Source organism: Pelophylax lessonae (assembly GCF_965119305.1).
Source record: "Pelophylax lessonae genome assembly, chromosome: 8".
In the NCBI taxonomy this organism is placed as follows: Eukaryota; Metazoa; Chordata; class Amphibia; order Anura; family Ranidae; genus Pelophylax; species Pelophylax lessonae.
Genome location: NC_138775.1, coordinates 10,710,636 through 10,722,316, shown reverse-complemented (window position 1 = coordinate 10,722,316; position 11,681 = coordinate 10,710,636). Strand labels below are relative to the sequence as shown.

The 11,681-nt window shown below is 42.9% G+C and overlaps 1 protein-coding gene across 2 annotated transcripts in view; it reads right to left on the bottom strand.

Moving 5' to 3' along the window:
- The window catches only part of RASSF1 (Ras association domain family member 1), a 76,954-nt gene that overhangs the window by 8,088 nt on the left and 57,185 nt on the right, over window positions 1–11,681 (bottom strand). For both annotated transcript variants that reach the window (XM_082264939.1, XM_082264940.1), the window contains 2 exons: window positions 5,641–5,751; window positions 1–174 (listed from right to left, as the gene is read on the bottom strand). The exon at window positions 1–174 is cut by the window's left edge and continues 121 nt beyond it. In XM_082264939.1, the coding sequence (XP_082121065.1) occupies window positions 1–174; window positions 5,641–5,751 (285 nt within the window). The remainder of the gene's footprint in view (window positions 175–5,640; window positions 5,752–11,681) is intronic.

The following is an 11,681-nucleotide window of genomic DNA, read 5'->3' as shown; positions in this document are numbered from 1 at the left end:
GTGCTTCGAGGCGTCTTTGGGGAGGTAGAAGGAGGTCCTGCGTTTCACCTGCTGGGAGTTGGCCGTCCCCCTCCGTTCCCGGGCGCAGGGCGGCTTCTTGGCGGGGGGGACAGAGACCGGGCGGACCAGTTTTAGCTGAACCTTGATGAAGCCGGTGTAAGTGCCATCTTTGTTCTGGGAGGGGAAGATAGAAGAGGGAAGTCAGTAAAATATGTAGAAGAAGAATAAAAGAAGAGAGCGTTCGTCTACTAATGTATGCATGAATCTGTGTCCAGAATGGTTTTATTGTTTATTACATAAAAAAAAAATCCCGACACGTTTCAGGGGTTACAAGAGACCTTCATCAGGGCTACAAAATGCTTCCTTTTTGTCTGTCAGCCCCGAATCTCTCACCACCACCTAACATGAGGGCAGTACAGCAACTGTTTGCAGCACTGGGGTCCCAGATGCAGTGCCCAGCAGTGCCGGTGTATGCTCTGTTGTAAAGATTTCTTGGTTCCTCCTGCTATGCACCCACGGGTCACTTGTACAGTCAGTGGTGTATATTGCTCTGTATACAGTCAGTGGTGTATATTGCTCTGTGTACAGTCAGTGGTGTATATTGCTCTGTATACAGTCAGTGGTGTATATTGCTCTGTGTACAGTCAGTGGTGTATATTGCTCTGTATACAGTCAGTGGTGTATATTGCTCTGTATACAGTCAGTGGTGTATATTGCTCTGTGTACAGTCAGTGGTGTATATTGCTCTGTATACAGTCAGTGGTGTATATTGCTCTGTATACAGTCAGTGGTGTATATTGCTCTGTATACAGTCAGTGGTGTATATTGCTCTGTGTACAGTCAGTGGTGTATATTGCTCTGTATACAGTCAGTGGTGTATATTGCTCTGTATACAGTCAGTGGTGTATATTGCTCTGTGTACAGTCAGTGGTGTATAATGCTCTGTATACAGTCAGTGGTGTATATTGCTCTGTATACAGTCAGTGGTGTATATTGCTCTGTATACAGTCAGTGGTGTATATTGCTCTGTATACAGTCAGTGGTGTATATTGCTCTGTATACAGTCAGTGGTGTATATTGCTCTGTATACAGTCAGTGGTGTATATTGCTCTGTGTACAGTCAGTGGTGTATATTGCTCTGTATACAGTCAGTGGTGTATATTGCTCTGTATACAGTCAGTGGTGTATATTGCTCTGTGTACAGTCAGTGGTGTATAATGCTCTGTATACAGTCAGTGGTGTATATTGCTCTGTATACAGTCAGTGGTGTATATTGCTCTGTATACAGTCAGTGGTGTATATTGCTCTGTGTACAGTCAGTGGTGTATATTGCTCTGTATACAGTCAGTGGTGTATATTGCTCTGTATACAGTCAGTGGTGTATATTGCTCTGTATACAGTCAGTGGTGTATATTGCTCTGTGTACAGTCAGTGGTGTATATTGCTCTGTATACAGTCAGTGGTGTATATTGCTCTGTATACAGTCAGTGGTGTATATTGCTCTGTATACAGTCAGTGGTGTATATTGCTCTGTGTACAGTCAGTGGTGTATATTGCTCTGTATACAGTCAGTGGTGTATATTGCTCTGTATACAGTCAGTGGTGTATATTGCTCTGTGTACAGTCAGTGGTGTATAATGCTCTGTATACAGTCAGTGGTGTATATTGCTCTGTATACAGTCAGTGGTGTATATTGCTCTGTATACAGTCAGTGGTGTATATTGCTCTGTATACAGTCAGTGGTGTATATTGCTCTGTATACAGTCAGTGGTGTATATTGCTCTGTATACAGTCAGTGGTGTATATTGCTCTGTGTACAGTCAGTGGTGTATAATGCTCTGTATACAGTCAGTGGTGTATATTGCTCTGTATACAGTCAGTGGTGTATATTGCTCTGTATACAGTCAGTGGTGTATATTGCTCTGTATACAGTCAGTGGTGTATATTGCTCTGTGTACCGTCAGTGGTGTATATTGCTCTGTGTACAGTCAGTGGTGTATATTGCTCTGTGTACAGTCAGTGGTGTATATTGCTCTGTATACAGTCAGTGGTGTATATTGCTCTGTGTACAGTCAGTGGTGTATATTGCTCTGTGTACAGTCAGGGGTGTATATTGCTCTGTATACAGTCAGTGGTGTATATTGCTCTGTATACAGTCAGTGGTGTATATTGCTCTGTGTACAGTCAGTGGTGTATATTGCTCTGTGTACAGTCAGGGGTGTATATTGCTCTGTATACAGTCAGTGGTGTATATTGCTCTGTATACAGTCAGTGGTGTATATTGCTCTGTGTACAGTCGGGGGTGTATATTGCTCTGTATACAGTCAGTGGTGTATATTGCTCTGTATACAGTCAGTGGTGTATATTGCTCTGTGTACAGTCAGTGGTGTATATTGCTCTGTGTACAGTCAGTGGTGTATATTGCTCTGTATACAGTCAGGGGTGTATATTGCTCTGTATACAGTCAGTGGTGTATATTGCTCTGTGTACAGTCAGTGGTGTATATTGCTCTGTGTACAGTCAGTGGTGTATATTGCTCTGTATACAGTCAGTGGTGTATATTGCTCTGTATACAGTCAGTGGTGTATATTGCTCTGTGTACAGTCAGTGGTGTATAATGCTCTGTGTACAGTCAGTGGTGTATATTGCTCTGTATACAGTCAGGGGTGTATATTGCTCTGTGTACAGTCAGTGGTGTATATTGCTCTGTGTACAGTCAGTGGTGTATATTGCTCTGTATACAGTCAGGGGTGTATATTGCTCTGTATACAGTCAGTGGTGTATATTGCTCTGTATACAGTCAGTGGTGTATATTGCTCTGTATACAGTCAGTGGTGTATATTGCTCTGTATACAGTCAGTGGTGTATATTGCTCTGTGTACAGTCAGGGGTGTATATTGCTCTGTGTACAGTCAGTGGTGTATATTGCTCTGTATACAGTCAGTGGTGTATAATGCTCTGTGTACAGTCAGTGGTGTATAATGCTCTGTGTACAGTCAGTGGTGTATAATGCTCTGTGTACAGTCAGTGGTGTATATTGCTCTGTATACAGTCAGTGGTGTATAATGCTCTGTGTACAGTCAGTGGTGTATAATGCTCTGTGTACAGTCAGTGGTGTATAATGCTCTGTGTACAGTCAGTGGTGTATATTGCTCTGTATACAGTCAGTGGTGTATATTGCTCTGTGTACAGTCAGTGGTGTATATTGCTCTGTATACAGTCAGTGGTGTATATTGCTCTGTATAAGCAGTTGCCTGTGTTTGCTTCGAAATCACAAACAGGCGCAATACATGTGACATCTGTCTGTATTTGGACGCCGTGTACAAATGTCGGTACGCTCTCAGCACAGATGGTCATTGTTTTGTTCCGCTTGATTTTCAAGCACTTGGTGTCTCCTGTCATTGTGGCCTTCTTATGGTGTCATCTGTCAAATACATTTCTGTAACATTATCTCTCCATATAGGGGATACCGAAGTGTGTGCAGAGACGCCGTCACCCGCATTGTACGGCAATTACCGCTTACACAGCTCAAGCCTTTCCTTCCGGGTCCAGTGATCTCTGTACAGCACTGCGGTATATGTCAGAGCTATATAAATGTATAATAATAATAGTGTGTGAGTGTGGGGGGACATTAGAGTGTAAGCTCTTCTGGTACAGAGACTGATGTGACTGTGGGGGAGGGGACATTAGAGTGTAAGCTCCTCTGGTACAGAGACTGATGTGATTGGCTCAGTGATCTCTGTACAGCACTGCGGTATATGTCAGAGCTATATAAATGTATAATAATAATAATAATGTGTGACTGTGGGGGGGCATTAGAGTGTAAGCTCCTCTGGTACAGAGACTGATGTGACTGTTGGGGGACATTAGAGTGTAAGCTCCTCTGGTACAGAGACTGATGTGACTGTGGGGGAGGGGACATTAGAGTGTAAGCTCTTCTGGTACAGAGACTGATGTGATTGGCTCAGTGTTCTCTGTACAGCACTGCGGTATATGTCAGAGCTATATACATGTATAATAATAATAATAATAATGTGTGACTGTGGGGGGGCATTAGAGTGTAAGCTCCTCTGGTGCAGAGACTGATGTGACTGTGGGGGAGGGGACATTAGAGTGTAAGCTCTTCTGGTACAGAGACTGATGTGATTGGCTCAGTGATCTCTGTACAGCACTGCGGTATATGTCAGAGCTATATAAATGTATAATAATAATAGTGTGTGACTGTGGGGGGGGGGGGGCATTAGAGTGTAAGCTCCTCTGGTACAGAGACTGATGTGACTGTGGGGGGACATTAGAGTGTAAGCTCTTCTGGTACAGAGACTGATGTGACTGTGGGGGAACATTAGAGTGTAAGCTCCTCTGGTACAGAGACTGATGTGACTGTGGGGGGACATTAGAGTGTAAGCTCTTCTGGTACAGAGACTGATGTGACTGTGGGGGGACATTAGAGTGTAAGCTCTTCTGGTACAGAGACTGATGTGACTGTGGGGGAACATTAGAGTGTAAGCTCTTCTGGTACAGAGACTGATGTGACTGTGGGGGGACATTAGAGTGTAAGCTCTTCTGGTACAGAGACTGATGTGACTGGCTCAATGTTCTCTGTACAGCACTGCAGTATAGGTCAGAGCTATATAAATGTATAATAATAATAATAGTGTGTGACTGTCGGGGGGGGGACATTAGAGTGTAAGCTCCTCTGGTACAGAGACTGATGTGACTGTGGGGGGACATTAGAGTGTAAGCTCTTCTGGTACAGAGACTGATGTGACTGTGGGGGGACATTAGAGTGTAAGCTCTTCTGGTACAGAGACTGATGTGACTGTGGGGGAACATTAGAGTGTAAGCTCTTCTGGTACAGAGACTGATGTGACTGTGGGGGGACATTAGAGTGTAAGCTCTTCTGGTACAGAGACTGATGTGACTGGCTCAATGTTCTCTGTACAGCACTGCAGTATAGGTCAGAGCTATATAAATGTATAATAATAATAATAGTGTGTGACTGTGGGGGGGGGGGGGGACATTAGAGTGTAAGCTCCTCTGGTACAGAGACTGATGTGACTGTGGGGGAGGGGACATTAGAGTGTAAGCTCCTCTGGTACAGAGACTGATGTGATTGGCTCAGTGATCTCTGTACAGCACTGCGGTATATGTCAGAGCTATATAAATGTATAATAATAATAGTGTGTGACTGTGGGGGGACATTAGAGTGTAAGCTCCTCTGGTACAAAGACTGATGTGACTGTGGGGGAGGGGACATTAGAGTGTAAGCTCCTCTGGTACAGAGACTGATGTGACTGTGGGGGAGGGGACATTAGAGTGTAAGCTCCTCTGGTACAGAGACTGATGTGACTGTGGGGGGACATTAGAGTGTAAGCTCCTCTGGTACAGAGACTGATGTGACTGTGGGGGGACATTAGAGTGTAAGCTCCTCTGGTACAGAGACTGATGTGACTGCGGGGGAGGGGATATTAGAGTGTAAGCTCCTCTGGTACAGAGACTGATGTGACTGTGGGGGAGGGGACATTAGAGTGTAAGCTCCTCTGGTACAGAGACTGATGTGATTTGCTCAGTGTTCTCTGTACATCACTATGGTATATGTCAGGGTTATTCAGAAGAGAATTATTCTTCAAATCAGCGTACCATACTCATGAAGAGATTGCTCTTAATCTTAGAGTTATATTCTTTAATTTTCTGCTCCCTCTCCTTCTGGCTCAGCTCCGGTGTTGGGATTTGTTTCTCTGGTTTCTCATCCTGGAAAGGAATAAGAGAGGAATTATCAGATTGGAGTCGGAGTTCCCCTGAATCATACTGGCTGAATATGAAAAGAATACGGCTCCTCATTTCTATGATCTGTAATGGAACATTCTACGGGTCTGGAATTTAGTTTACACATTCAGGTTGAATATCAGTTATTTGCAGATCCCCACTGGCTGCCATGACATGCTGGGGGTTGTAGTGCCTCTACAGTCAGCCTGGCCCCATATTATAATAACTTTTTTTTTTTTGCAGTTTAAAAATAAACTTCTCAGAATTGCGTACTTTCGAATGTTCGCTCGGTCATCTGTGTCATGAACCGGTTCTACCGGCTGGAAATTGTGTGAAACGCATTTTTCCTCTAAACATTCCTCGCAGTAAAAGGTGAAGATTCTACACTCCTCATTTCTTCTAAACCACCCCAGGACCGCGCCCCGGACAGACGCCCCAGACAGACGCCCGCTTCTTTTTATAGGCTTCTCTGCGTAGGTTTAGGTTGATGTAAAGCAGAAAACAGAAAAGACTGAAATGTCAATTTTGAGTTTCTATGATAAGTATTTAGCCAAAGATCACATCTATGCAGGTGTGGGACTGCGTATAAATCGCACATTTTCCCACACCAAAAACGCGCTGCTGTTAGCAGACATGCAGGAGTGCCGTTAAGGCCCCATTCAGGCTGGGTTCCCATTGGTGCGATGCAGGAACCACGGCCATTCCTGTGCAGGTTCCCACATTGCAACTGAATCGCAGGCAGTTCACACTGCGAATCGCTGAGAGTGTCAATATAAAGGTAATGACACCCCTAAATCAGATCGCAGAATGCAGTGTGACTTGTGGAATCGGACAGAATCAGATTGCATGGGTCTGAACACATATGCGATCCGATTCCAGTGAGGACCAAAAAAAAGGATCCTGCATATGAAGAATGTGATGCGATTTCAGCCATACAAACTGTATGGCTGAAATCGCACTGCACAGCCAATGCATGTGATGTGTGCAGGCATGCGGTGCGGATCACATATGATGTCCTGCATCACACCAGTATGAACCCAGACTCACACTAAGTGTAGTAGGAACGCTCATTCCCACACACTTTTTTTATGTCATGCGTTTCTGTGCGTCACGCATAATACAGTCCATTCACTTGAGTGAGTGAATTAAGTGATAACGTCATATTATGTGTCTGTATATATATTATGTATCAATGTATATATTACATATGATCATATTATTTATCAGTTAATATGTATTAGCAATTTATATTGTACATATTATCATATTATGGATTAGTTTTAGATTCTGTATCAAGTTAGAAATCACATATGATCAAATTACTAATTATGTATCAATGTATATATTACATAATAACTGATAATAATATGATCATATGTAAAATATATATATATATTTTTTTATTTACTTGTTTATTATTTTTTTATTTCCATTATATATACATATCAAAATATATATATATATATATATATATATATATATATATATATATATATATATGCACATGTAAATATAAAAAAAGTAAATAAGTAAACAAAACAGAATATATATATATATCATTTTTTTTCTGTCTTGTTTACTTATTTATTTTTTTATATTTACATTATATATATATATATATATATATATATATATATATATATATATATATATATATATATATATATATATATATATATATATATATATATATATGTATGTATATGTGTGTGTGTATGTATATATATATATACATATATATATGTATGTGTGTGCATATATATATATATTGATATGTATGTGTGTGCATATATATATTGATATGTATGTGTGTGCGCATATATATATATGCATACACATACATATCATATATATATACACACACATATATATATATATATATATATATATATATATATATATATATATATATATATATACACACACACACACACATTGGATTTTTATTCTTTACTTATTATTATTTTATAATTTTTTATTTACATTATTAATATGAATATATATATAATTTTTTTTTGTGTGTGTGAATAGGAGTTTAAAAATAACAAAAGAAAAGGAAGGATACACGTTTCAATGTTCTGTATCAATTAGATGCAAAGTACAATGTTATTATGTATCAATTTATATATTACACATTATCATATTATTTATTAGTTAATATGTAATATATACATTGATACATAACAAAAGAAGATATATATTATATTAATATGTCATATATAAATTGATAATATAATCATATTATGTATCTGTTTATATTATGTATCAATGTATATATTACATATTATGGATCAGTTTAGATTCTGTAGAAATTTATATATTAAATATTAACTGATAAATAAACTGATAATCTGTAATACAGCATATAAATTGATCCATAATATCATAATATTTAACATATACATTGATACATAATATAAACAGATACACAAAATGATTATATTATAAATTTATATATTACATATTATCATAATATGTATCCATTTGGGGTGCCATTAACAATAGCGCTGCAAGTGAGACACACATTTAGTAAACACGCACACAATTGCACTGATTGGATCAAATGATTTTCAGCATGTTCACACACAAGTGTGAATGCAGGCTAACTAGTGGGGGGGGGGGGGGGGGTTCCAAGTACAGTATTCCCTAGCGTTCACTTTGTGGCTTGCTGCAAAGTTACAATGTACAGTCTGATCAGGGGGGGGGGGGGGGGGAGACTGAGGAAATGCTTCCTTCTGCCTGCAGCAGACTGATAACATCATCTCAGCCTAGGCAAAGACACTGAATGGACCTCAAAGATGGCTTTTAATTGATAAAAGGTTGAGTTTTCCTTAAAGATTATCCTGCTGCTGTCAGGGCTGTCTTTAACACAGGGCAAAAGGGGCAGCTGCCCCTGGTCCAGTCATTTGTTGTGGGGCCCTTTGAGCCCGCACTGCCCGCAAATAGTGGATTCAAGAGGGCGAAAGAAAATGTTTGCCCAGGGTCCAATCAATATTAAAGACTGCCCTGGCTGCTGTATATTGTGACATGTCTGCAATTTATTCTTGTCCAGTGCTGAGTAGATCCAGGACTACAGGCATTGCCCCTGGACGGTTGTGTGAGGCCGGGCCACACCGTGCAAAAGAAAAGCAGCAGTGCTGCACCGCGCAAATGTGAATGAGCCCCAAAACCTTCACCAACCGGCACCGGCTTCTTTCTGCAAATGGAAAAATTTCTTTTTTTAATGCAATTGCATTTGCTAATAAAGAACTGAGATCTGAGTAGCAGCATGTTTGCAGGATCTGCCTGGAAGGATTTCAGGACACACTCCCCTCCCCCCCCCTTCCATCCTTCCCCCCTCTTGCTGAGTATTGCATCAGTCTGTGTAGAGCAGAGAAGGGGGGAGGGGGTGAGGAAGCTGCGTTGGCTCTTCTTAGCCGGAAAACCCCTCACTCTTTCCAGCCCGGCACAAAGTTTGGCTGAGTTGGAAAATATGAAGTCCTGGGAACCGCAGACTCCGGAAAAGCCTTCGGAAGGAAACAGAGAACACACCCGGCTCCCGTCTATATATAGATCTGTGTGTGTGTTGGCTCCTTGCAGTGCCGGGACACAGTTATCCAGCGCCCAGGGCAAGGATGCCAAACTGCCCCCCCCTTTCCTTAGGGTTGGGGTCAAGGCGCCCCCCCATCCCTGCAATAAACCATTGCGCCCAGGGCAACCGTCCCTCCTGCCCACCCTTTGTCCCGGCCCTGGCTCCTTGTACCCCTCATTACAGCTCTGCATACATGAGTCAGGCTATTCCTGCACCATCCCAGTATCGGGGTCACCCATTCTTCCAGGTGGATCTTCCAGGTCCATGTGTTTTAAATGACAGTGATTGGTTCACCACCAGAGAATGTTTGTTCAATGTCGCATTCACTGTGTCCCCAGGGCTATCTTACCGAATGGGCATGCTGGGCAGTTGCCCAGGGGCCCCACTTGCCAGGGGGACCCAGCCCCAGCCAAGCATTAGTCCTGATTCCCATGTTCATTCCGCCACCGAACTTAGCAGGTGGCAAGCGCCTGTCGGCCCTGCGCTGCTGTCAGGCCACTTGGGCCGTGGAGGGGGAGCCCAGAACTGCAGGAAAGCCTCTCCACCTCCATGGGAACAGGCGCACACAGGACAGTCGAGTCTGACTCCCGTCTGTGTGTGTGTTCACTGGACCCAGCCGCCGAACTTGGAAGCTGTCATTAGCCTGGCACCAATAAATATTGCTTTATCGATAATTTGCATTTTTATTCTCATGGGTGATTGTGTAGGCGGGGCCCCAGTGTACTGCACTGCCCGGGGCCCTTTAATGCTCTTAAGATGGCACTGTGTGTCCCCTAAGTAATTCATTTTATTGGCTCCAGGTGCAATTCCAAAAAAATGACATTTTTATTGAAGGTATTTGTATAGCGCTGACAACTTACGCAGCACAGTATCTGACAAAAGTAAGTACACCCCTCACATTTTTGTAAATATTTTATTCTAACTTTTCATGTGACAACACTGAAGAAATGACACTTTGCTACAATGTAAAGTAGTGAGTGTACAGCTTGTATAACAGTGTAAATTTTCTGTCCCCTCAAAATAACTCAACACACAGCCATTAATGTCTAAACCGCTGGCAACAAAAGTGAGTACACCCCTAAGTGACAATGTCCAAATTGGGCCCAATTAGCCATTTCCCTCCCCGGTGTCATGTGACTCGTTAGTGTTACAAGGTCTCAGGTGTGAATGGGGAGCAGGTGTGTTAAATTTGGTGTTATCGCTCTCACTCTCTCATACTGGTCACTGGAAGTTCAACGTGGTACCTCATGGCAAAGAACTCTGAGGTCTGAAAAAAAAGAATTGTTGCTCTACAGAAAGATGGCCTAGGCTATAAGAAGATTGCCAAGACCCTGAAACTGAGCTGCAGCATGGTGGCCAAGACCATACAGCGGTTTACCAGGACATTTTCCACTCAGAACAGGCCTCACCATGGGCGACCAAAGAAGTTGAGTGCACATGCTCAGCATCATATCCAGAGGTTGACTTTGGGAAATAGATGTATAAGTGCTGCCAGCATTGCTGCAGAGGATGAAGGGGTGGGGGGTCAGCCTGTCAGTGCTCAGACCATACGCCGCACACTGCATTCAATTGGTCTGCATGGCTGTCGTCCCAGAAGGAAGCCTCTTCTAAAGATGATGCACAAGAAAGCCCGCAAACAGTTTGCTGAAGACAAGCAGACTAAGGACATGGATTACTGGAACCATCTCCTGTGGCAACCGCGGCCGCCGGCCCTGTGGATCAGCTACCCTGCTGGCAAGGGGGCGCACGTGATTTGTGGGAACCTGCCGCTGTATAACTGCTGTGGCTGGTCGGCAAGTGGTTAAACTACAAAGGCAGATGTGGGGGGTGTACATATACCGTGGCTGTGCCCCCCCCCCCCCAGCATGGACTTGCTGGTAGGTCAATTGGCTCATGTTCAAATTAGCCATATACAGACATTAGATTGTAAGCTCCTGAGGGAAGGGACTGATGTGAATGCACACTTGCCAACTGTCCCGTTTTTGCCGGGACAGTCCGGGCAAATAGGAGCCTGTCCCGGGTAATTTACATTGTCCCGGCAAGCGCCCGTTAATCGGCCGGCTGCCCATAAATGCCCATTACAGGCAGCCGGTGCCCATAAAAATAATGGTTGCGGGTCCACATTGTAATTGCGCATGTGCCGTTCCGACACCTGCCGGGCTCGGGAAAGCTCGTACAAGCTCGGCTGGGTGGGCGCACGCGCAGTTACATAATGGCACCGCCTGGCGCCATTTTTAAAGTAATGGATAGCTGTGCTGCAAAGTGTCCCTGGAAATTTTTTTCAAAGGTTGGCAACTATGTGAATGTACAATATGTAAAGTGCTGTGTAAATTGTCGGCACTAT